The sequence below is a fragment of the Haliaeetus albicilla genome, chromosome 25 (assembly GCF_947461875.1).
Source record: "Haliaeetus albicilla chromosome 25, bHalAlb1.1, whole genome shotgun sequence".
In the NCBI taxonomy this organism is placed as follows: Eukaryota; Metazoa; Chordata; class Aves; order Accipitriformes; family Accipitridae; genus Haliaeetus; species Haliaeetus albicilla.
Window position 1 is genome coordinate 2,127,317 of NC_091507.1, and position 27,165 is coordinate 2,154,481.

The following is a 27,165-nucleotide window of genomic DNA, read 5'->3' on the forward strand; positions in this document are numbered from 1 at the left end:
CAAACCGTTCCTCCTCAGGAGAAGTCACTGCACGTTTCCTGGGTTTTGTATCAGACAAGTATCACTGAATTTACAAACTTTTGCAAATGTATATGAACTGGATTTTACAGGTGGAAACAGTGAATTTCAGGTGCTGCTTCCTTTCCCAAAGCCAAAGGAATCACCACAGAGCCTGGTAGTTCAGCCAGTAGTTTAGCTCCAGCCTTTGCCATTTCAAAGCCCTGTGTTGCTCCTGTCAGACATTCCCTGAGTTAGGTGTCAGGATCCATAACAGGAAAAAAAGACTAAAAAATCTCCATAGTGGAGACATGAAATTGTGGCTTCAAGCTGGTGACTAATACCAGACAGAGTAAGAACTGCAGCACAAACGGGATGCTCGAGCAGATGCAAGACTAATGCACATCAGTATTGCTTAGCTGTAGAAGCGGGATAGTCGTACCGGTGCTCTCCTGCAGCCTGCTTGCTTAAAATGCATTAAGGAGCCTCGAACTGTATTTCTAGAAAAGGAGTTATCTCATACCTATTATGATTTGGGAGGACTGGCTTTGTTTTTATAGGGCTGAAATCTAATTATATCTTCTTTTCTTTTCCATTTTAGAATACAGCTAATGCAGTATGTAATTTATGGCATTGCATCATTTTTCTTCTTATATGGAATAATCCTTTTGGCAGAAGGTTTTTATACAACAAGTGCTGTGAAGGAGCTGCATGGAGAGTTCAAAACGACAGCCTGTGGCCGCTGCATCAGTGGAATGGTAAGTAGCATCAGAAATGGGAATAGTAGTCTGTGCTTGCTAAAACCTGTTGGGCTTGGTTAGACTCCTGTGTTTTTGAACAACAATATTTTGCTGCTGCCTTTGTTTAACTCCTTATGGGTGGTCAGAGTCAATCCCTGTTGCTGGTCTGTCTTTGATCTTCGAGGATGCTTGCTCAAATCCAAATTCTGCCGATGGACTGTTGGGGTGCTACCGTGGCCTCCCTCATCATAAAGCTGAACCCACTGGTCTGAACTAAGTTGATTGAGACTGCTAATTTTAAAACACGCAATGTGCAACAAAATGAAATTTGTGCTTTTAAACATGGAGCACACTAGTGATGCTTAAAGGCAGACTGTGAAATGGCTGTGCTTTGCAGAGCTATTTAAATAACAAACTGTAATGCCTCTGACTTCCATAGTCAGTTCTGCTTAAGGATGTCTGGAACCTTCAGACAAACAGTAATGAATGAAGCTTCACAACATCTTTGCACTTGAATCAAGTATTGCTGTCTTGGGTTTGCAGATGGCAAAAGGCATACAGATATAATAGTGAGTCTTTTTAGCAAAGCTGAAACACTTAAAGCTTTAAAGTCACAAGCCATCTTCCCTTCAGTGTACTTCTGTATTAGAAAAAATTTTAAACAAAGTTTAACTAAAAATAAAACTTCAGATTCTCACCCACGTTGCCCCCTAGGGCGCGCTCTGCAAGAACAGAAACAACTATGTTTCTGAGACAGGATTTCAAAACTATTTCTGAAAATCTGAATTCAAAGCTCATAGTTATGGAGGAAGCCAAGCAGTATGACAGATCGCCCACGGGAAAGTGTGGGTGAAAAGAGAAGAGGCTTTTGATGTGATTGTTGCATTTTAATATACAATCTATATCCTGTACTCAAAAAATATGTACTTTCAGCTGGTTAAATACCAGAGATGCATGTTTATTTTCAAGAGGATTAACAATTTTCCACTGTGTTGTTGGATACTTACTGAATTTTTGAAGAGCTAATAAAAATAAGACATCCGATCATTTTCCAGTTAAGCAGCTATTCGCTTCCTCTTTTCTAGCAAGTATGATCTTCAGTGAGGAGCAAAATTAGATCCAAAGCAGTGTTTTCCAAAGATCCAAAATACAGTAGAAACATACACATACGTGCATTTCTTCAGTGCAGACAATTGCTTGTGCAGTTGAGTAGTTGCAGGCACATGATTGTCAGTTGCTTATACAAATACCAGTGTGACACATGGAAATAAGACAGAAAAATGTGTTTTCATGTTTGCCCATATTTGTCCACACAATGAAGGAGAGAATTTAGCAGCTGAGTAATGGCTTGGAGCTCTGGTAAGATGCATCAGTATTCACTGGTGACAGTCCTGGCGTAAATGCCTGTATGCTGCTGTGCAGTGGTAGAGCTGCTTAAAACATCAGGGTTGGAATAAGGTTTGTGAGGTGATATACCTTAGCAGACTGGTGGATGCAGCTGGGTTTTGGACAACAAGTTTTTGGATATACGGTGATTTTTTTTTTTTTTTTTTTCCTCTTTGATTAAGAGCTCCTCTACTTCTTCCTCCATTACATTACCAAGCAAGGTCCTGAAAGGCAGTCCCTTCCATCTTGCATAAGGTTATTAGAGAGGACAGACTCCCAACTTTTCCTGAATTATTTCTGTGGGCTGTGGTGATGCAGAATAGCCATTTCCCACAGTTACCGCATTAAATGAGAACGAGTGTGTTTTTTCCTGGCTATTTTAGGAGTTAAAGGCTTTGTGTACTTCCTCTCTTGCACACTTCCACATACACATATGCAAACCCACATTTTATGTATAGTCTGTCTATAGAAATCCTTTACACTGGTCCACTTGGTCCTTACCAAAATCCAAAGAGAGAATTCTCAATTCTCGCATAAAACATACAGGTCTGGTGTATGGCACTATCTAATATGAAATAGGGTATTTCAGTTCAGTTGTGTATAAATTAAATGCTAGCTGGGTTTTTCATGGGCCTTAGTTCTGCAAGCACTCCCACCTCCCCACACGTACAACCTTTGTTGACTGTAAAACCTAACCAGTGGCTCAGCCTTTGCTGTAAAGTTTGCGGAGTTGCTCAGCACGTCTGGACAAAAACCTACGAGGGTGCAAACTTCCACCGCTGCAGCGTTAGTTCAGTCCATCAGTTCTGGGTCAGGCTGAGACAACCTGCCCTCCCAGAGCCTTTCCCACCCTTGCTGTTCTTTGGCACACAAGTTTCAAGTGAGAGAGTACGGCATCGGTGCTTTACTGGAAGTAAAGCCTTTCCAGGCCACCGACAGTTAAATAACGGTGAAAAGGGAACACACAAGATGTAACAGCATTCCCCCGCTTTCCAAGTAGGATCCAAATCCTGGTCTCCCCAGGAGGAGGGAGCTAGGACTGATGCCAGAGCTACTGTTTCACCATAAAACCTAGAAGAAGAGAGAAAAGGGAAAGAGGTCCAGTGGGAGGGGGAAGCTGGAGATTTCCAAAGCAATGAGCACCATACCTTATAATCTCATCAAAGAAAACACTTTTTTTTTTTTTTTTTTTTTTTAAAGAGCAAACCCAAACCAGCAAATTTCAATGGAAAATCCATGATTCTCTCAAGTGAAGTAACTAATTTTCTTCTTGGCAATGTGTGTTAGATTAATCGAATCTTTCTGATGTGCTGTAATGGTTGTGGTATGTTTTCAAAAACAGGTATTCTGAAATGTTACATTCAAAATTGATTTCAATAAATCAGGGAGTATGGGAGAGCTCTGTGAACATTGATTCACTCTATTGTTTTGATTTGCAAGTCACATAGAAATGCTAGTATGTTACAGTTAATTAAAAAAAGTCCTTAAATTGATTTTTATTGGAATTTTATTGCTTTTAGCTTACAACCAGCTTTTAGCTTACAACCCTGCTTAGTGAGAATCTTGAGAAATTAATGGACTGTTCTTTCAGGAGGTCAAGCTGTTTACTCAAGCAGGCTGCTGAAAAAGGAAATGTCTGAATTATTTTCTCAGTAGCACTTAAACTACCAAAGTATTCATAAGCAATGAGAATACTGATTTTATTTGTGCTTGGAAATCAAATGTTTTATTACTTGATTTCTTGAAAATATGCTTAAAGATTATTTTGAAGTATTTTTAAGGAAAATTGAAGTATTCTTCTCAAAGAATAAACCTCAAGTGCGTGTGTTTTCTCTGTCCAGTTTGTTTTCCTCACCTATGTGCTTGGAGTGGCCTGGCTTGGGGTCTTTGGCTTCTCTGCTGTGCCTGTCTTTATGTTCTATAACATATGGTCAACTTGCGAAGTCATCAAATCTCTTCAGACAAATGTGACAGTTCCAGGGGACCAGATCTGCGTGGATATCAGGCAATACGGTACTCATTTTAATCCTAATTAAATGCTTTATCCTTTCTCCTTGGTCTGTCTTCAGTAGTTGTGTCTCAGCCTTATCAAATGAAACAAATGCAAAAGTATCTTGTGTCTCTGAATGTGCTATTACTTTTCTAATTAATTCAGATTACACTGATCTCTTTCCAGATGCAATCAATTTAACTGAACTGGCAAGTCATTTATCTAAAATGATTTTGTAGTGGTTTCCAGTACTATAATATTAGATTTAAAAATAGATCAGCCTCAAAATAAACTGCTTAGAAACAGGGCTGAGAAATAGATAACCAGATTCTGGTTTTTGAACCCATATGCATATATTCTTTCCTTTCAAGAAGCTGTTTTTACATTTAAATATGAAGTTGACACCCAAACTTTGCTCTAACAATTACTTTCAGTTAAAAGACCAAAAACCTGCATTCAAGCGTCTCCCTTAACTGTTAATTAATTAATACTGCTTTCTGATGACACACAGAAATCCAAGGGGGGTGCAGGTAGCAGAGGAGTGGGACAATGCCTTAAAATAGGGTCAGGCTTTTCATTCCTTCAGGTGGATTTTCCTGAAGTTTATCTTTTCAGCTTCCCTTGTGCAGAAGAGCTTTTGTCACCATTACTTCTGGCTTCATTTTAGCTAGCATTTTCTAGTAATGTTTCTTTCTTTGGACTAAGTCGTTCAAAGCTGAAAAAACAAATTCAGAATTGAAAAAGTAAGAAAGCTTGGTTTTGCTTTCCTTATCTGGGCCATAAATCCAGTAGAAGATAAGATACACTAATTTTAAAAGCAGAAAGTCCCAAATCAGTTAAATGTTTGCATCCTATTTTAGCAACTGACAGCAAGAGGCTGGGAAGACGTTTTCTTCAGCAGCAAAGTTTAGGAGTGCAGGGAGAAGATGCGGTCCTCCACCTTTCTGCTTCTCCTGGTTGTTTTGCAGCTGTACGAGTGTAGGGCTGTGCTGTTCCTCTGATCAGTAAAATCTTTTGGGTTTCAATGAGTGATGGGAGAGAGCAGCTCCTTAACAGGCAATTTGCGTCACTGAACTGTCCTCACATTTTTGGGTGGAAGCAGTACCTAAAAAGCTTCAAGTGTGTATTGCAGTTGCAGAGAAGAAGCTGGCTTTAAAGTAAATCCTAAGAAATCTTTTTGCAAACCATACCATCCCGAGATAATTTCAATGACCTGCCCTTTACAGAGTTGCTAAATCCAACCAGCTGAGTTTGAAATGCGAGTAGTATGGAGGAGACAAACTGGTTTTCTCGTTTCAAATGGCTTTTGCTTAAGCTTTACATCTGTTACAGGCCTGAAAGTTGAGGTTATTTTAAACTTTCTAGGTCCTGTCGACTTTTTCAGATTTTTCAATCGTGTAAGAAAAGTAATTGGGAGTACCTGAGGTACGGCAGACCAAGTTTTCTTGTAGCAGTGTTCACTTAATGCTTTTGTACCTATTGGAACTAGAACAGAATAAGTCCTTCTGTAATTCTTCCCTCTAGCTCCATATTCACACTCTTCTACAGTAGTTACTTGTTCAAGTAGAACTTAATCTCGTAAGTGCTATCCTGAAAGGTGCCAAGTACCTCCGAGATGCAGATTATCCCTTTCAGTGCTGAGTGGGGGAGTAGGCAGTATGTGACTGGACCTGAAGTGCAAAAACCCAACCAACCATTTGGCTGCCATATGGGAAAACCACATCTGAGAACATGCCTTGGCAGCAAGCCTCGGTATGAGGAGAAAGCACAACTCGAGCGAGTTGTTTTAATTCCTCCCACCAACTCAAAGCTGTACTGGTCAACGCGTGGATGCCAGAACGGGAACGCAACTGGCAAGTGGGCAGAAAAGATGAGAGGGGAACAGAAAGCATGTGTTGATTGCTAAAATTAGTGGTTTCTTTTGCTGTGGTATTTCAGGTATTATCCCTTGGAATGCTGTACCTGGCAAAGCCTGTGGTCCGATTTTAGAGAACATCTGCAACACGAATGAGGTACAGACACGTAACCTGTGTGCAGCTTTTGCCTACAAGTCGCTTGGGCACCATGTAATAAATAACTTGATGAAAGTTTTTAAAGAAAGTCAATACTAGTAGTATAAAGAGATTGATTTAAACCCAACACTGAAATTGTGTTAGGTCACCCAGAAAATGGAAGTTACTTCAGAACGTTTTTATGTTCTGAAGCTTTGAATACCTTGCTACAAAGTTGGTTTTACTATCCTTATTCTCTAGAACAGTTGAAATGCATCTTATATTATCCTCAATTGCCTCAATGTTTTTAACTTGTTTTTTCTTTAGTTCTACATGTCTTACCACCTGTTCATTGTGGCTTGTGCTGGAGCTGGTGCCACTGTCATAGCATTGGTGGGTAGCATTTTTTGTTGTTTTATTGTGCAACATGTTCCTTTCAGGCTTAAGATGCTTTAAGATTAAATTTTGTGTATCTTAAAAATAGTGATAGTAGACATTAAGGAGGGCAAGCTGTAATCACCATTATTTGCTGCTATGGTTTGGTCATTACAAGTCAGCAGGTCCCGAACTTTTGCTTTAAGAAGTCATCTTAACCCACCTCCTCTATCTTTAGAAAAAAATTCTTTGCATGTCCTTTGAAAATCCTACTTCTACCCACTATTTCTGTTTTTATGTCCACTACTTCTTTTCATTTTTGTAGTTTATTTGATCAATGGCTTGTAGCCTCTTGTTTTTTTTTGTCTGGACCCAGGCCGTTAGACTAGTCCAACTCTGCAATGCCAATTACAGGTAGCAGTTGGAAAAAGGGATGTTAACAAGATGACTTGTTTCATATGTCTTAACGCTTCCTCTAGCTGCCAGCTTCTAACTTCATGTCAGCCAAATCCAAGTGTAACAGTCACTATTTGTTGACGAAATAGCCTTAAGTCTGTATGTAGATTACCTCTCCAGATAAATGGCAAGTTATTTACCTTGCATCTTCACCCTGGAAGAAGCTCAGAATAACGTCTGTTGTAAAAGTATCGACAGTTGCCCAAATGGGCTTGAGCCGTCACCTTGTTGTATCTTACTGTCCTGTATTTTGTTCTCTTCCACCAGCTGATCTACATGATGGCTACTACATATAACTATGCTGTTTTGAAGTTTAAGAGTCGGGAAGATTGCTGCACTAAATTCTAAATTGTATAAGCCCAGTAAAGAGCTGCATTGCGTAGCTTGAAATACCACTGACACCCTAGGCTAAAAGTCTAGCTTTCTGAATTTTGTTACAGTAATTGTAAATAGCTTCAGTAAGCATCATTTACCTTATCAGATTAATAAAATGACTTCGTGTATATGAATTATGATGTGGATGAGATCTGGCTATTTTTTCATGTCGAGAGGATTCAGTTACTGTAGGGGTATTTGTAAAGGATCCTTCTGAAGATGGGGTGTTTCCATTTGAAGTCTCCATTTGCTTTCTAATAGTCATCTCTAAAACAAATACTGGAACAGTTCAGGGTCAGAATTACTAATTTATTCTTCATCCTGAACACCAAATACAACCACCACCCCCACCACCCCCCCCGAGTACAAAATATATATATGATACAAAAGAAAAGGAATAGTGAAGTAGTGCCAGTCTCTTTCAGCAGAAATCAGAAGCCCAGGTATTATGAATTACTTGGCTTGTATTTCCAGTGCACTGATGATAAAGTTGATTATTTTATTTTACTTCATTTTTACACAATTGCCAAATCACGCTCTCTCTGGAAGGAAATATATCCTTGTATTAGCTCTGCGTAAAACAATCACATTCATTCTTTTGGACCCTGAACTAGTAAGAAACAGCGTATAAACAGTTTCTGTTCTTGTATGGCTTGCACTTTAGTAACTGATTTCTCAGTAGCCAGATCTCAAAACTGTAAGTATGACTGCACGGGAAGCAAAACCATGCATAGATCCTAGAAACCTTTTTACACTGTTGGGATTAAAAACAAAGAGAAGTGAATCAGTGTTTTCAGATGTAGATTTTTTTTGCAAGAAGTATGGTGAAAAGAAGTTGGGAAGATATGAATGCACAAACTAGAAAAAATCCACATAATAATAATAATAATAAAAATGAGCAAGTTGCTACATATGATACAAAACTCTTCACCTGAGGTTGGACAATGGAAGTTTAAAATGTAGTTATAAAAATATACTTCTTAACCCAGAGATTGCATGCTTTTGCTTAGTTTTGGACTCATGTTTTGCTGTTTAATTTTTCAATATGTTAATGTAGTCTTGTTCACGTAAATAAAACTGTTTACAGTTTCAGGTTTTTTGGGGGTGGGGGGTGGGGTGGAATTCTCATCTGCTTGTTGGGGGAAAAGACTTACCAGGACCTGGGCTTGGACATGCATAAACACCACAACCGGTTCTTCTGAGCACCTCGTAGTTTACAATTATGTATATCGCCATGTACAAAACTTTTTTCCTGCTTCCCCCCATTCTGCATTTTAATTGATCCGTACAACTCTGTAGCTCATTTTATTACTGTTATACTAACTTTCTCTAAATTGTGAATAACCGACTGAAGTATTAGCATGCCAAATTCTAGAGATCTTTGAAAATAGCCTCTGTGCTTGTTTTAATAACAGAATGCTTATTAACGTAGAATAACTTTTTTTTTGGTCGTTATTTTAAAGAGTGTCTATTAATCTAACTAGCAGCTTGCTTTGCCTCTTGACATGCTCACTAGCCATCATGCTCACCCTTCTCTTCCAGATCCACTTCCTCATGATACTGTCTTCTAACTGGGCCTACTTAAAGGATGCAAGCAAAATGCAGGCCTACCAAGATATCAAAGCAAAAGAAGAGCAGGAGCTTCAGGATATCCAGTCTCGGTCAAAAGAGCAACTCAATTCTTACACATAAATGTATGCCACAGTAATTCAGCAGAAGAATTCTGTAGCTCTGACAAATCAACAAATAGCTGCTCTGCAGTACAGATGTGTGTCTACCAAACAAAATTAGAGAGAAGTGAAAAGCTTCATGTTCCAGCTCCTGGAACGCTTTCACAGGGAAATCTTCCCAAGGGTAATCTTCCATCCTTTCATAGAGAGAATGGAGGGTTTATTCCAGGCATTTTAAAAGGCAACACTTCACAATAAGTGACCAAATTATTCCTCTTTGAGACTTTTGGTATTTAGTATTTGACATGTTCTACAGCATGACGTCCTGCACAAAACCGTGGCAGGTGCTCCAAACCAGCAGGCAGTAGATCTCTGCACGTGATTTAGTATCTCCGTTTATATACCAATGAAACTGTGGCCGGATTTCTGACAGCTCGTGCTTACGTGACAGCACAGTTGCAGCAGTTTGAAGTTGCAACGGGGCTGTCTTTGAACACTATTTACACGGGCCACAGGAACAGCACTCTGCTTTTGTGCCACACTTTTTTATGATGAAGCAGTCACACTCCTGTGCTTACCTGAGTGCTGAGCAGAAGTCCTGAGTTTTAATCTTTTTATTAACTATTTAATGGAATGTAGATCCCTGGATCTGGATAATGATCCCCTTCTTTGAAAATAAATGTCAGCTTTGCCTTAATATTTATTTTCTATAAATGTCTTAGCATTTATATAGTGGCAGGAGACCATTATCCTACATTTTAAGTAAGTGAAAAGTGTTACCTTATTAAAATGACACTGATCTGACTATTCCAAATGAGCGGATGAGAAAGTTTGCAGAGTTTTACACAAACAATAAAAATTACAGCCATAAAACAGAATACAGGATGTCCACCTTTCTCTATCTTGGTGCTTAGCAAATTTATAGTCAGTGCTTATGTGTATTCCTTTTTACAAATTAATTAGCACATGAAGAAAACGTGGTGTTCAGAAAAAAACAACAACAAACTGGTGCCATTTTAAAAGTCATTTCCCATAGAAGTCTGCCTTCTAATTAATGTTTTTTTCAGAAGCATTCAGTGATATCTTGAGTATTAGTGATGGTATATTTGGTGTTTGTTCTATATGATATATATATATATAAATAAATGTTGGGGGGGGAAAGTAAAATGCATCAGTCATTTAAAAAAATTAAATATTTAAGTCATACCCATGTTAAGCTGACGTGTGGTTTGATAGTTTTGACTGTTTGCTGAATATAAATCAAAGGAAGCACAAATTTCTTCAAGTCAGTATTAAGAGAAAAGGCATTTTGGGGGGTATTAATTTCAAATATAATTTTTTTGTTAAATATTGGAGTCTAATTTGACAGTTTCAAAAAAGGGGCAAAGTTGATCAATGTAGAGCAAATATGACAAAATAGCCTAGTGTATGTTCCTACCTGTTGCATGAAGGAGACATTTCTACAGCAATGCAGGTGATGTTCTAGCCCAGTGTTTGCATAAGGGTAATAATGGAGGCAGTGTCTTAAAGCCTAATTCTTTTCTAATTCAGTGTAGCTATTACTGGGAGTTTTTGAAGTTTTGTTTAAGTAGTCTAATATTTTTATGTAAAGAGCATTAAATTTTGCTATGTATAAATTTTTGTAACCTAACAGTGAATCAATATTTTCTATCAGTGCCAAGGGCTTCCTGTAGTTACATCCAAGTGTTAAAATAAATATTTGTAGATAATAGACACCACTTGTGTACGCTTATTTGAAAACAGACCTTCAGCTACTCCATACTAGTGCATCTCTCTGCTTCATGTCTCTCTCTGAAGTTACACACGTTTTTGTTCCGTAGTATCAATCCACTTGCTCCTGTGCGGGGCAGGGATGCCCTGTAGGTGCACACGTCAGCACGGTAAGTCAGCGAGTGCTTCTAGTGTGAAGTATTGGTAGTTGTTCCAGGCCAGCATAATGGAACAAGTGCTGTCCGTCCCATTCTGGACATCAACCACCAAACTGTAAATCCAGTGTTGCTGCACGACCAAATTAAGCAGCGTGTAAAATTAGACTAGCCACCAAATCACATTTTAGCTTAATTCCTAAAGGAAAGTTTGTATCTGTCACGTTTTTGGTACATCGTGTTTCAACATCCAGTGAATTCAAGATAGAGCTTTGGGTTTTGCCCCTAAATTCTGTCAAACTTGGCTTCATGTTCTTGTAGTGAGGTCAAGATGAGCAGCCTCCAATGCGGTGCAAGTTGTAATATATGCTGCCACCTAAAATTACTTCATTGATTAAAAAAATACTGTATTTTATACTGTAAATAAAGTTTAATGATCTTGCCTATAACCTACCTACAAAATACAAAGCTTAAATAAAGATGAGTTAAATAGCATTTTTATTTGAATCTCTCCGTTCTGGGCTGGTTAATGCCAACAAGGTGATACATGAGCTAAGGCTGCTTTTGAAAGTGTTTGCTTCCCCTGCCGTAGCAGTAAAAGGAACAAGTCAGCTTGGGTCTGTCACACGCCGCTCTCTGAAGCTGTGCAAGCCAAGGCTCTCCCCGGGACACCTTTAAAAACCTGTGATGATGACTGAATTTTTTGTTACCTGCCCATGGTTACTTTAATCTACAGGTTCTAACAGTTGGAGGGGAAAGGTTTGGGGCGTGGGGAGCACCACTTGAAAAGCTGTCCAAGTTTATAGGAATTCAGTGCCAAAGCCAACTTACCTGAACATACGGATTAATTTCTTTGCACTTTGTCCTTTCTCTCACCCCACTCAAGGGCCTCCTGGATTAACACCACATCAGGGCTTGCTATTTGAAGTCAATGACTGAAGTGCTGAGACAACTCAAGATCAGCTTTATTAATTTATAATTATATAGCCTGCAATCTTGGTGCCTAACATTTATTACAACTTTTTACAGGCAGAAAGCTGCTTTAAAAACTTTTTTTTTGTAAAAAATAATACTAGTAAAACTCAGTACTGTTGTTCACCAGAAGCTTTCATCCATGTCTCCATGAGAAATGCCTGCAGTGCTGTATTAAGGATAGGAGGGAAAAGAAAGTGGTATGAGCCCAAAGTAGTTTCTTATCTTAAATAAAAATACTTGTTTTTAAAAGAAAGTTAAGAGACTGCCCACACTGCAATTCTCTTGCTGTTTCAGTGAACTGAAGGAAATCAGCAAGCCTTTACAGATGAGGATTTGGGCCTTCATGAACAGAAAGCTATCTCAAATCTATCAAAAAGCGGTACTATCATCTATCCAGTACTGTTGTAGTGCTTACCCAGTGAAAAAGAGCACTATACAGATGCCAATTCATGAGCGCAAGGGTAGGGTCTGGTAGGTAAAACAGCACTTTAGAGGCCCTGGTAATACTGAATCATTACTATGGTTACAGTAAGCAATTTATAATTTTTTTCTTTAACTGCTCCATTTTTTTTGCTTATATATATTTTCATTTCTACAGCTTCCAATATTGATAGACGGTTTGTTTTTTTTTTTCTCTCAAGTAACTAAAAACTACGTATCTGTATTTATCCCTGTCTAGAGAGAAGCAGGGGAAATGCCCTGGCTGTGGTAACCTCTGAAAAAAGTGTGTGAACTAGTTTGTTAGAAGTCCATGATGCTACTGATCAATCAAAGCTAGATTCCATGCTAATAACAGACTATCTGCAAGGTGCAGCGCAGACAAACTTTCACAGGGTCATTAGCCAAGAAGAACCCCTCATACTTCAGCCCACTGTGAAGGAACTGATGCTACTCAGTTGCAGATAAAAAGTTCTAATTGCCACAGCTATTGAAACAGATCCTTGAACGTAATTCCCAGATCCGAATTCCATACAGTCCATAAAGTTACCTGTATAAGAACTGGAAGGAACCTCAATTTTTCCAACACATTTGCTTTTGATGACTAGTGTATTTTGCTTTTTAAGGAGGCAGATGTCTCTCAACCACTTTCAAACTGTAACTATTAATATGTTGTAACAGAAGTGATTAACAGTCATATATGAGCCTTACCTGTCATCCTTTTCACTAGATACAAGTCCCTCTGTAAGTGATACTTCTCCTATTTCTTCTTTTTTTGAATCCTGGCAACCAAGAGGAGAATACATTTTCTGTAACTGGTTCTTAAGTCAAGGTTTAAGTGACTCTAATAATAGTGTCTGCATTTTATGGCACCCAACTGAAAATAAAAATCTTCTGAAGGAGCCACCCTATTTCTACAAGTGCTACACTGCATCTAGAATAACGATGCTTTGGAAGATCGGGTTTGGATAACGTCTGAACAAAAGTATGCTGCTGCATTCCTTCATCGAAGTAATGTTCACCCATGTACATAGCTGTTCAGGTCAAGTTTTCCATTTTGCCAGGATAAATTCTATCAATCATCAGTTGTGTTAGTGGAACACAAACTGACCTATGCAGAGTTTCAAACTGTATTTAAACACAGTTTAAACTAAAAATTGAGGACATTTAAATTTAAATTCTGTCCCAATACCTAAAAAAGCAACAAACCAACCAACCCCCTCCCACAGAATACCAGAACAAAACCCTTATGGAAGAAAGTTTTCAGGTTTTTTTTCTTTTGAATCAACACATTTTTGCAATACAAATCCAAACACTCATTTCTGCAGATTGTTACATAAAGCTTCTAAGCATACTTAGCAAGACACAAATTCAATATTTTTGGGACCCTGTTTTGAGAATAATCATCACCTTGGTTGCCAGTTCCTCCTCTCTGTGCTGTTGAATTATTCTCATGTATTTTTCTAATGGATTTGGAGTAGGAACCTTTACATTATCTTCAGCATCAGCATTACTGTCTTCAGGTTTTACTCCCTCATCTTCATCTATTTTCATTGAGTCTTGGATCTGCTTTAAGACACAAAATCAAAATTAAATACCAATCAGCTCAAGAAAAATACCTGAATACCTGCACTACACACAGGATTTCATGTTAACCTCAGTAAAACATGCCAGTCTAAACAGCATTAAACTTGTTACATGCAGTTCAAGATCAAATGTTAAACTATTGCTTCAATTCAAAAAGTTAACATTCAAGAAATCCCACTCTAACCCTGTCTGGATGTCTGAGAGGCCTGAGGCTTCTATGTATGACATCAACACGTGAACTGAAGATGAGCTGACGCAGGTATGCAAGTTTCTGGAAGGGCCTAGTTTGCTGGTGTGAAGGGTAGCATGAGCATGTCTGATCAGTACCACTACACTGCATCAAATAAATAAACCGAGATTTAAGGGTTGGAAGAGGAAGACAAAATGGGAGGGAGCAAAAAAGTTTTACACAGGTTCTAGAAGTCCAGAACACTACTTCAACACGTGCCGCATCAGCTCAAAGGGATTTAAGCAAACTCCTTAAGGTCTCCTTATAACTTCTCTTTCCAAGAAAGTACCCTAGATACCCCGATACAGGCTAAAGAACAGATGGACATGAACACGTTCTGGTGTTGTTTGACCAGCAGCAGTCCAGACCAGAAAGACAGCGAATGTATCGCTTGTTCCAATAGCCTCGTGACAGCTCAGCTGCCTTCTAAGTTCTGGCCATGAAACTGTAGCTTCCAGTTACATGAAGCATGGAAGAAAAAGCATCTGTTTCCTGTGAAGAAGTTACTTGGCATATGGAGAAATTCTAGCAAGACTCTGGTTAATTGCACAAGTACATAAAAGAACTTAGCCTCTACTACTTCCACTTAAAGAATAAAAGCTATTTTTAACCAAGTAACACACACAGCAATCCTAAAATAAATGGCACTACAAAGCTGCATTACTGTCAGATACTTAAACACTACATCACCACCTCTTTGTTAAGCTTTTCCACTTCTGTTTGCTCTCTTTCCAAAGTTTCCTGTTGTTCTTTCTCTCTCCTTTCTTCTCTTACTTTCATTTCTTCTAAGTTTTTCTCAACTTCTCTATTCTGTTCTTCAATCTGTCTTTGATCCAGCACCGCTGTGAAAAATTATTTCAACATCTGTGATTTGAATTACGTAGTTCAGTACTCTACTACAGTAGCATACAAATAAGTAACAGGTTCATGTATAACATTAATAATAAATGAAAAACAACTGGATATATTGTTTATACATATACTAAAGTTATTCTTAGGTATCTGGTAATGTTTCTTCCCACCTCTAAACATTTTTAGTCTGGTACATGACTCACTAGTGTTAAAAGGTAGAGCCAAAGTAGAGGCCAGAGAGTTGACAAACCTCTCTATGCACTTCTCATTCCTACCATGGACTTTCTTATTAAATCTCTGTTATCCTAAAGTTCATGTTGCTATATTCTTTCCCTCTCTGCAATATGGGTGGATACAATTCTTTGTATCTATAAAGCAAAGTACTTAAAAAACCTTTGGAAATTATTGCAGGACATACTGCTGATGTGACCAGTGTATATAAAAAGCTATGTAAGGAGAACAGTATTCAGATAGTAATTAGACGGGCAAACTATATACTGGGAATTGTTAGAAGCTAGAAAGCTCTTCTCTAAATAAAAATGATCATAATGCTTCTATCTAGAACAATTTAAAAAGCAGCATATGGTGCACTGAAACCATCCTCATCTACGCAAAGAATTAAAACAGCATTGTGATAATACAGTTTGCAAACAGAGTCAAGAAAAATGAAAAAAATCTAGACAAAGAGTACCTAAAATACTTTAAAAAAAAACCAAAAAAACCCCACAACAAGCAAACCAACAAACCAAAACCCTTCAAGTCTTATTTCTATCAAGAGCAGAAATAATATTTAATAATTATCCTAAAAAGAAAAGAAAAAACCAAAACCATCTCTCCAGAAGCTGGACAGGGGAGTGGGACAGGTAGCAAAAGTGTTTAAATTAAAAACAAATTTAACCAAAACCAGGGTGCAAAAGTCATCCTCATACAGTAAAGAAAACATTCCTTCCTCTTTATTACATAATTAGCCCTTTGGGAAAAATTTTTCAATCACACCAGCATACATACCTAAAGAATGTTAAATAATTGGCTTTTTGTTTTATACATTTGACATTAAGAAGGGTATTCACTTTTGTTTCTGAGCTGAGAACTCACTTAAGTCCTGCAGTGAAGTGGCTGTTGCGGGCACAGTGGCTGTGACATGGTTTCCATTGACGATGTCCCCAGATGGATGCAAGGCATCACTTTCACACTGCTCTGGAATGTCCCCCTGATCTGGAGAAGAAATTTGAACAATGGCTTCATTATTTTGTAATTACAATAGTGGAGCACAGCAATGGACACAAAGTGTGGGAATGGCTGAATTAGAACACATAAATACCAGTACTAATTGAGCATTTTCCCTTCACCTTGACCATTTCCCTGAGGATTAAGAATTATCATAGGCTGTACTTGCTTCTTTAATTACAGAATTGTTAGTTTTGAAACTAGCTATTGGAACACATCTGTTTGCAAAGCCAAAACAGGTTCATGAATAAATATACAACAGAAAACCAAAATGTTTTTCATTTCTTTACATAATCAAGATACAGGTCACAGAAAAATTACATGTCCAAGCTTAGCTTACCCTTTCTATGCACGTAAAACAACCTCTAATGCTTCGATCACATACTATTTCTTTATTAGGATCCTTGCCTTCTTCAGTGCATAGGATGGATGCTGCTAACTTGGATAGTCTACATTATATTTTCTTCTCCCTGCGCTGAATTTACAAACACACAACTACTATACTTCCTCTGTGATCACTGCTATGACACGCAACTGCTTCTATTATCTCAGTTTTATGGGAGAACACAAAAAGAGATAAAAGGTCACATGTAGCCATTATCTCTAGGTAGCCAACCTGAAATACACAGGACCATTTTTCTAAGCATTTAGTGTAAGATAGTGCAGATACCCTATACACCTCCTTAAGTTTTGGGTAAACATTTAGAAAATATCAATTTCCCAGCCTTCAAATATTATCAAGGTTTCAAGCATTTTTCTTTTCCATGTTATAATAAAACTGAAATATTTTGCATGAAGAAAAACAAGACACCCAAACCGATCAGCCTCTCTCTCAGAATGGTCTGGATCTCTTTAAATTAAAATTCTTTTAAAGGAAGTATAGATGAAAGCACAACAGAAAATTTCTTTAAAACTGTCAGTCTAGCAAAGTTATGAGAATGTTTTCAGTTTCTTACAAAAGCAACAGGAATTCCTAGCAGCTTCGCCTAGGAAAGTAAATTCGATATACGTCTTATATGTAAGACCAAAATAATAATGGGTTATCACACTCAAAAGAAAATCTATTCTGTTTTTTTGCTCTCTCTTTAACTGTAGGTTTAAATTATAACCTTATCAACAACAACATAATTTACATATGAGGCATCAGTATGTTTCAGGGTATGTAATATTTAAATAATCAAAAAAATCCTTTCACAAATAGGTTCCTGTTAAGTATTCTATCTAACTTCCAAAGGTCTGCTAACTACACAAACAAACCAACCAACCAACCCAAACCCAAACCAATATAGTACAAAACATCTTTACATTAACCCTTCTGCAAAGGAAAAAAAAGTAATACTCTGTACACCTTCACTCCTTTAGGTAAGGGTAGACAGCAAAAGATGCATTATTTCCTTAACACGAGCACATCAATTAAAAGCTATTACTGCCAACAGAAATTCCAATCTTTTCTTGCCAAAGCTTACTCACAGTTGGATTAAAATGCTTCCACATTTTCTGGTATCTCCTTCACTCCATTGGTTTTTTTCTACTCTTATCAACTTCTTCCTTCATTATATCTTATTCTACATTTACTTTTTAGATTTTACATTTTTATTCCCTCTCCAATTCATCCTGGGTTACCTTCTCCCATTGTTAGCCATTCTGATTTCATTCTACATACTGAGATTATCTTTTGATGCAGTCTGACCCAACTGAATTACTGTTGATTGAGAAATCATCAGCATATGCAAACCCTTAAAGTACTACCACATGTCTGATACAGTGGTTAACTTACTTGGACACAGCATCTACTCAGGCCTAATTGCCAAGAAAATGCCAGTCTATTCTTAAATGTGATAAAATAAATGTGAAATATGTAATGTATTCCTAAAAGTCTCTAATACGAAATTAAACAAATAAATCTAAATCTAATTAAAATATAAGTAAAAACCATTAGTAGCTACAGGCTCAGTTCACACTCAAATAATGCATTTAAAGCTTATAAAAAGAAAACTAAATGAGGTAAATTAAAAACCAACAAATGTACTGAGTAAAACTTCACAGAGATGCATAGATGAGTCATCAGCTTCTGCTAGTTATCACTAAACACTATCAGCACATTTGCTGTTTAAACAAACTATCTTTTTTGGTTGGTTGGTTGGTTTTTAAAATACTGAAAGCCATATTCTCACAGGTTCAGGAGAGTGAGCAAGGGCATCACTCCATCTTCCATATGAGGTAACCACAACCAAAAGAACAAGCCATTCTTAGACCTAGGAAAAGACTCACACCAATTACGGGTATTTTCTTTTAAATCAGTGATTCTAACTCTCCCATACAATAATTATAATCTCTTCACCAACTATGAATTTAATTGTACCACCCCATGACATATCTCCCCCAGTCTCAAGACTTTACAGACCTAACAAAATTTGGAAACGGAAAAGGTGTTTAGCTTGCTGTTCACATCTTTCTCATTGACAATTTCACTTGCTTTAAACCCCCAGTTTCATGGGAGATATGGCTGCTCAGGTCCAACATTAAGATGTCACTCAAATGCTGAAAAACTAGGAAATAAAGCCAGTAACTGTGCTTCTATTTCTCTCTCCATATACAAATGGCTATGAAGTGCATTAACTTTTATTATCCTCCTCTTTCTACAGTACCTTAGTTAAACTAAAATTTTTTGAAAACTGACCCTGCAGGCTTGACTGCAGCATATAGAGGGAAACGCTTTATAGCACACAATACAAAACACCACGTAACGACAAAGTTCTTCCTCCAATCAACAGAGAACAGAAATGTAAGTAAACAAAATGCTGACCTCAGAGAAAAAAAACAATTACAATAAAATTCATGTTTCAGTAACTGAACCATATGTTCCAAAACTACTCAGAGATGCTGATTAATGACATAATTGCAAGTGTTCTTCACACATTTACACACACTTCTAAAGTAACTTCTAATTCATATTATTGAAGCCTCAGTTATTGAAGGAAAAATCAACAAGAGTATATGTAATGGCTATAGAAACTTATCTTCAGAATTAACATCATCTAGTAATACTGCTCTGATATTGGCCCATGATGAACACTCCTTGGAGATTTACTTTACGCAGCAAATACAATAGAGCCTCAAGTTAGTTCATATACTAGTACACTTTGCTGTTTAAAAAAAAATAATCCTACACAATTTTAAAACATTCTGAAACAACTGTCAGACCTACATGCATTAATCACAAGGTTATGCAAGATTTCTGAACAAAAAGTATGTTCCCAAATTTCAGAGCCAACTTGATTTCAGTCTCTACTTACTACTACAAACCCTTCTCCTCTAATGATGCAGATATGAAGAAAATTAATCCCCTATCATCTGAGACAGTTTGTTTTTATTTCCAACAACAGTCAGAATTTTTTCTCTCCAGCTACAGTGTTAAACTGTGAAGACAATTGTCTTACAACTGTTAAGCCATAAGGTGTTAAACAAACTGTCTAAAATCCACTAAAACTTACATTCAAGAGAAGAAATGCATTCTTCAAGGTCCTCATACATTAGTTTCTCTGGTTTGGGGATATCACTGAAATCTTGTTTATCTGTTCTTTCGTTATGAAGTCTGAAAGAAGAAGGAAGAACATAATTTAACAAATAGAAATGCTAAACTTTTAAGCAAATAGCTGAGATTTAAATACAAGGATTACTCACATGCTTAGCAACAGACTAAACCAAACGTAAAAACCATGCAACCAAAATGCTGTAACTTTCTGACTCAAAAGTTAAGGTATTTAAATACAGTTCTCTAACTTTTACCAAAAGTCAGCTCCATCTCTCTGATAGTCATCTCCCTGCAGCCTTTCCCCAAGGCCTATATATGACATAAAGGCATTACATTAAAACAAGATACACTCTCAAAAGGCATAGAAAGGAGGAAGAAAAAGAAAAAAAGGAGAAATACAATGAAATGTGACACTTAGTCAACTAAAATTAAGAAATTTGCCTTTTTAGGCTCTGTGTTAGTCTAATTCACACTGTGATGTCATCTTAACAGATGTGTTTGAGGTGTATTAGATGTCTGGCAAAACATACATGCAGGGGTGAAAATCTGGGTTCTATGAAAAATGAGTTTACTGCCCTTGTTTATCTCATCAGAAAGATAATGTGAAAGAACAATATCTCCCACATGACCCAGCTACTAAACTCTGACCAGAACCAGAACAGCAAAAGGAGTGCAGGTCACTAATGAAATTCAGCAGCAGCACTTTATAAAGGGGCTTACTTCACACCAGCTCGTGCTCTTCACCATGGCATAAATGTGTTTGTGCTTACAATTTCTAAGGAATTCAGGTCTTCTGTGGGGCAAAAGTGGAGAACAAACAACACATACCCCCACAATGAGACATGTTCAGTAAAAAAATGTCAGTCTGGGGAACAAATGAATAAATCTGCATTGTCAGAACGGATAATTCAGTAACGTCAGTGGGGAAAAATACCCTGTAAATTAAATATGACAGAGCAAATGGAACTTCAAGTTTTTGGAAGTCTACTTCATGTTTTTAGTCCTTCCTTCACAGAAATGGTTAAGTGTTAAATAATTGTCAAGGATGCAAGGTTCAAGGACATGCATGCCACTTTCTTCAATAACAGTCCTGCAACACTGCTAGAAAGAGTCAATACACTGCCTCAGATTCAGCAAACTGAAGAGGTCTGCCTCATGAAGACAAATAAACACATGTATTTCCAAAGAGTTTTCAAAATTCATTCCATCATACAAAGTTGGCAACCAAACCCCAGACTGTACCTAATGTCAATATTCCATAAAACAGTACTGGTGTGCCAATCAACACCAAATGATTAAATTGCATGAGTTATGCTTAGAATTACCACTAAAGCTTAAACAAAAAACAACCACCATCATCTAAACTATTTTGTTAATGTCCGAAATTACTTTTTTAGCCCAAAACTGGTAACACCCCTCACAATTGGTTTCTTCAGCCCTAAACAAAAAAAGGAATGGTTTAGATAATAATCTGCCTCATAATTCTAGTCTTCCTGTCTATGTTTATTGGCTTCCTTCATACCACTCATATCTTCAAACATAAATAAACAAAGAGCTCCTGTAGTCACAGAAGCAATTGTTCTTCCCCACTGACAGAGGTCTAACTTGTAATGGCTTGCTGGTGTTACAGCATCATATTTTCTTTTCTTTTCCTTTTAAAGAAGTTCCCATTGCCACTTAAAATCTACAGGTCATAAACTAATCCCACAATACACATCAATGATCTGGCATTTGCCTAATAATGAGAGTAAATAACTGGAAAAGCCCACACATGCATTTCTGAAATATTTTATGTAACAGAAAACAGTCCAAGGCACAAGAAATTAAAAAAAAAATACTCATCAAAAGAATGTTTTCCCTTTAAGAAAGTCTTGGGAAAGCAGCAAGTTCAAGAAAATTATTGGGACCTCATACTCTTGCTTTGTCACAAGGAACCCAAGAAAGCAATTACAAGCCAGAGCTGCCTGCCCAGACCCTGGCCTGTTCTCTGCAACACAACTTGTTTATACTGTTCACTCTTCAGGCAGCATGGACTCTACAACATCCTTCAAAGAAGTACGGTCCCTCGCAGTATTAGAGCATTTTTCCATATCACCTTAACATGCAGGTTAACATTCAACCTTCACTTTGTAAGGTCTGTCACAGGATTACAGGAAATCTGAGAAATACTGTAGGAAATGTGAATGAGCAGGGAAAGAAGAGACAGCCACTTAAAGGAACTAACCTCATGGTCCCTAGGAATCCCAACAGCTTCTTTTCAAGGCCAAGAACATAAAGGCTCTCCCCAAATTCTAACCACAAAAAAGACCCTCTCTAGATTAAATGTACATTGAGGATTTGATAACAACAAAATAAAAAAAGCCTATGAATGCCTGCTAGACCTGCCCCAGGACAAGCTGTCCTTCTTCAGCCATCAAATCTGGAATTATGGCTAACAGTTTAAGGCCAACTCAAGTGTCTCTTTTTAGGAAAGAAACATTAAAAATTAAATACTTAAGCTTTTTCTGAAGACACCTATTCAGGATTCTCAGTTTTAGAGAGTAGAAGCACCAGCGACCATTAAGAACAGAAGAATTTCATACATGGAAATAGGAAATACCGAGAGGAAAGAGAAGTCATTTTTATGCAGCTTAATTTTGCCAAGTTATTAATTTACTTAAAAGAGATCTTAAAAAAAAACAAGGGAAAAGAGAAAAAGTTCTGCTACCCAACCCATTCCCACATGTAAAGGAGACTGGAGATTCCTATTCTGAAAACAGTTACAGGCACATGAACAAGCTCTTCAGAGAAGAAGAAAAAAGTTAGCGTTACAGCTTGTTAATGAATGAAGTGAGAATGTACAACTGCCTTGATTTAAATACTTAAACAGGCACCAGAAACTACTGAGCTTCAATCAGCAAAAGCTCATCAGTCAGATCACAGATGTGAAAAATAGACACAATAAAAGAGACATAGCTTTGGTCAAGGAATTAGTGGCCTTTTTTTTACTAGGGGTTTTTGTGTGCATTAAATATAACCTCAACAGCTTTTGAACATCAAGCATATGCAAATGGCCTGTTCTAATATGGGATAGATGAGAGATTATCACTACTTCGGACAGGAATTTGTGATGAGCTTGTAGTTTTACCTTTTTCTTGAAAAATAATTTCAAGTCATTGAGAAAAGAAGTTTACTCCTCTAAAGACCCAATTTTGTCTTCTGAAATGAAGTTTGTTCTCAAATCAGTCTACAATGTCAGCATTCCTCACATGTTTAAAAAATAAGATTTTTTTCATAGATATTATACATAGGCATGCAAGTCAGTGGTTCCTAAAAGTAAATCTGAGTTAAACAGCAGATTTTACATTTTTAGGAAACTTTTAGAAAACATGTTTTCTGAAATCAGTGATTAACAGAATATTTATTTATTAATAATGAATCTTTCATTCAGCTGTCTGGAAGTGGTCTGCTGTGTAAGGAAATACAATGAAAAATAAGGTCTACACTGATACAATAGATTTCAAGTGCTGCAGAACTTGCAGCTCTCTTGAAATACAAGGATCACACCACACCTTGCTCTCAACAGTTTGTCAGAACTCCGACACATGAAAAATAGAAAACCAAAGAAGGACAAAAGCAAAAGTTTATTGTTAAATCTAGAGCTATATCTACAGAGATATCTACAGTAGTCTGAAAACCAGCAAAGTAAATCAGCCTGACCTGAGCCCAGGAACATCTAAACTTTGTATGACTTGTATTTGTCAGGTGTGCCTTACTGGTGACAGTGCACACCAAATGAACCACCTTCTATCTTTGAAGCCACACGTGGTAACAAAGCCATACTTACATTTGTTAAGTAGCACAAACAAAGTGCCGAGAAGCACAGTTCTAAACACTAATTAATATCCTTGAACAGCAGAATTTGAGCTAAGTTTCAGTGATGGGTATTTATCAGTTTGCTACATCTGCATTAAAGCGACATGCGCTTAGGATGCCTCACATTCTCACTCTCTAGGCTTTTTAGTCCATTGCCTAGCACTTTTTCCATGGCAGTGGATTTTTTAGGCTCTGGAGCTAGTGCTGCCATTACCATTTCTCCCCAACAGAGGGAATCTTTGGAATAACCTTTCATCCTTGCTCAACTACAACAGTGAAATTACTTTACAGAACACTGTAAATCAAGTTTTACTTTGTCATAGGACAAGACTTTTTTTTTAAATGTTGCATTCATCTGAAGTTTCCAATGGACTTGAAGTTTAAGTATTTCACTGCACGTAACTTTGCACTGTAGGGAAGCACAAATTTAACAGAGGTGAAAATGTCAAATCATATTTGCCAAAGGTTTTTGGATTTGGGAGAAGGTGGAGTGTTTGGTTTTTTTATAGCTAAGTTCCTCTTTCGGCATGATATTCAAGAATGGAAATCCTTATCCATCTTTAGAAAAGTTCTCACAAAAGGAATGGCTTACTTGAATCGTAAAAGCAGCTATTGCCATGAACAGTTAGATGTTTCTTTAAAAAGCAGGTTAAAAATATTGCTTTGTAAACAATGTTACCTGATTTTCTGGCCACGACTGGATGGTGAGGAAGAAACAGACTCAGAAGATGAAAGTAGACGTGGCTTTGAAATAGGAGAAAGCACCTGGTCAACACTCTGCTGTGAAGAGGCAAGGTATGAGCCGCTGATGTCTGCAGAATAAAAATCCCACAATTTGTATTAGTCAGTTATCTGTCCTACGATTTCTCGGACAAGGCTGGTTTTTACAACACATGCATAATTGGACTGTGCAGGCAGCACCACCACTATAGGTCAACTAATATCCAGATCTTAACATGAACTTTCTTGTACTGGTTCTTTCTTTCTTTTTTCTTTTACTTCTCGTGTATGGGAATTCTCCTCTACAGGCCTTCACATCATAAACTTACTCCTCACAAAGCCTATGATTATGATCACCTTGTAATACATCCATGTTCCACACAAACAGCAGCCCCTCTGCCAAACACCAAATAATTTCTCCCATGTTGGGCATTAGAGGAAACATTTATGGACCTGGATTTCAAGCTAGGGATGTGCTTAGTAGCCAGCAAAAGATAATGCTTGAGGTCTCTCAAAGGTCATTCTTCATTAGGAAATTTAACCTGGAGGTTTCAATTTCTACGGATTTGTGAAAATGCGTGATGAAGCAAAGAAGAAAATCTTTTAAGATTTTATCCTCTTACCAATAGCTGTAAAGTTATCAGGGAAGGAAACAGACAGTATGACTAGAGAAGTCTTGAGTTTCCTAAGAAACCAAGGTAAAAAACAAAACCCCTGCATTAAAAAGGCTTTTAATCAAACTTGCAAAGCCCAGCACTTTGGTTAAATTTTGCTTTGCAATCTTAATTTTCCCTTCCTGTGCAGCGGCACAGGTCTTTCATTATTAGACTATGAATTATTATTTTTTCCACAAGATATGGTATTCACTCAGTAAGCAGGCACTGCTGTTTTTCTTCTCTTTACTGACCAAATAACTTTTACTGTAGTCAGTGCTAATCTGGCTCAAAAGATAAGACGAAAAGCCACTATTAACACTCCTATACCTGAAGTTCTTTCAGGTGGTCACATAGAAGTGCACCCTGTTCATGGCACACGTCACACTGCAGAAGTAAGGATGCTTCAGACTAGGGGTTGCCCATGGATTTTTATCTCCAGACAGCCCTTATGCCCATCCAACAGAGGTGAACATCCTCTAAGGAAGCTGAGCGCTAACAGAACAGGACCCAGCAGTTACGTCATACTCTTGTATCAGCAGTACCTGTTCGTGATGTGAACCCTCAGCACACCCACATCCAATCTTTTCATAATGTAACCTGTCAAATTTTCACATGCAGAGCAAATGGACGAGAACAGCATGTAGTACTTAATGCATGCTCCCCCTCAGCATAACACATACTGCACGTCAGGACACAGGTGGCACACCAGCCAGCTCATATGATAATTTACTACAGCCTACTACTATTTAGAAATCATCTAGGATGGAACTTAATGATTTTCTACTAAAAGACAAATAGCTGAGGTCTTTGGCTCACAGTATCCTGTCTGTGACTGTTTCTTGATCCATATTACTGGCCCGATGTTATGGGTTTGTGGCAGGGTTTTTTGGTAACGGGGTAGGGTCCACAGGGCCGGCTCCTGTGAGAAGCTGCTGGAAGCTCCCCCGGCTCCAAGCCGGACCCGCCTCTGGCCCAGGCCGAGCCCCTCAGGGACAGTGGAAACACGGGTGGGAGAGCAGATTTAAGAGGGGAAACCTGCAGGGAGTGGGGGATTGGAACGGGAGAGGAACCCCTCTGTGGGTACCGAGGTCAGGGAGGAAGGCAGGAGGGGATGCCCCCGCAGCCCGCGGTGAGGCGGCAGGCTGTCCCCCCCAGCCCCTGGAGGGGAGCGGAGGCCCCCCAAGATGGCCGCCGCTCTGTGGAGCAGGCTGGGACTGAAGGACTGCAGCCCGCGGGAGGGACTCACCTTGGAGAAGTTCGTGGAGGAAGAGTGTGAGGAGTCCTCCTCCCCCTGAGGAGGAAGGAGCGGCAGAGACCAGGTGTGGCGAGCTGACCCCAACCCCCATTCCCCGCTGAGGCAGGCAGGAGGGAGGACTGGGGGGAAGGTGTTCTAAAGTTTGGGGTTACTTCTCAGAATCCTTGTTTTGATTTGATTGGTAGTAAATGAAATTGATTTCGTTTCTTCCCCAAGTTGAGCCTGTCTTTTGCCCGTGACCATAAGTGGGGAGTGATCCCTCCCTGTCCTTGTCTTGACCCATGAGCCTGCCTTTATATTTTCTCCTCATCCCACTGTGGCCGGGATGGGAGGGGAGTGACCGAGCGGCTGCGTGGTGCTTTGTTACCGGCTGGGCTGAAACCACGATACCCGATATTGGAGACAGCAAGCAGGGGAAAAACAGCAAAGGCTCCTGTCCTACTTTTAGTTGCTCTTAAAGAAATGGGCTTACTCCTTCCCAGTAGAAAGTCAAAGCCTGAAAGATGTCCAACATGCATGGGCTTGGGAAGGAAAACAGTCAAATGCTAATTGAAAACTAGTCAAAATGAGCTAATTTAAAGGAAGAGAGAAAATCACATACCCTTCCATTGGCAGATTATGCAGTAAAGCAGCTGCTAGATCTGCCAACTACAAGTATTTTACAGGAGGACACACTTCTTCCTTTCATCCTTCGAAGGAAGACGTGCTGATGACTAAGCTGGAGCTGTCACTGAGGTATACCTCACTTAAAGGAAAAACAAATCTCAGACTCACGCGCATGATAGCTTTTAGCTCTTAAAATTTATTCTGAGCTGTTCAGACTGGCATCTTCAACAGCACTGAAAAGCTCCATGGAAGCTTCCAGAATGACTTATGGTTTTCTAGCAAAAACAAATCTGGTGCTTCAGCCATCTCTAGCACAAAGGATAACATATATACCAATAACAGCACTCCTCCTCAGAAGACTCTT

General features: G+C 38.3%; 2 protein-coding genes across 15 annotated transcripts in view; one reads left to right on the top strand and one right to left on the bottom strand.

Moving 5' to 3' along the window:
- GPM6B (glycoprotein M6B) overlaps positions 1-10,714 on the top strand; it is a 111,893-nt gene extending 101,179 nt beyond the window's left edge. For 6 of the 8 annotated variants that reach the window (XM_069770377.1, XM_069770381.1, XM_069770382.1 and 3 more), the window contains 5 exons: positions 599-755; positions 3,965-4,136; positions 6,052-6,125; positions 6,432-6,497; positions 8,853-10,714. In XM_069770377.1, coding sequence (XP_069626478.1) covers positions 599-755; positions 3,965-4,136; positions 6,052-6,125; positions 6,432-6,497; positions 8,853-9,002 — 619 coding nt within the window. In that variant the 3' untranslated portion in view covers positions 9,003-10,714. Of the gene's footprint in view, positions 1-598; positions 756-3,964; positions 4,137-6,051; positions 6,126-6,431; positions 6,498-7,202 lie in introns of all 8 variants that reach the window. The other 2 variants (XM_069770378.1, XM_069770383.1) reach the window with 1 other exon arrangement.
- A 1,099-nt stretch (positions 10,715-11,813) lies between these two features.
- The window catches only part of OFD1 (OFD1 centriole and centriolar satellite protein), a 35,043-nt gene continuing 19,691 nt past the window's right edge, over positions 11,814-27,165 (bottom strand). For 5 of the 7 annotated variants that reach the window (XM_069770365.1, XM_069770362.1, XM_069770367.1 and 2 more), the window contains 7 exons: positions 24,244-24,376; positions 19,669-19,769; positions 16,043-16,162; positions 14,786-14,937; positions 13,690-13,845; positions 12,991-13,061; positions 11,814-12,007 (listed from right to left, as the gene is read on the bottom strand). In XM_069770365.1, coding sequence (XP_069626466.1) covers positions 11,962-12,007; positions 12,991-13,061; positions 13,690-13,845; positions 14,786-14,937; positions 16,043-16,162; positions 19,669-19,769; positions 24,244-24,376 — 779 coding nt within the window. In that variant the 3' untranslated portion in view covers positions 11,814-11,961. Of the gene's footprint in view, positions 12,008-12,990; positions 13,062-13,689; positions 13,849-14,785; positions 14,938-16,042; positions 16,163-19,668; positions 19,770-24,243; positions 24,377-27,165 lie in introns of all 7 variants that reach the window. The other 2 variants (XM_069770366.1, XM_069770364.1) reach the window with 2 other exon arrangements.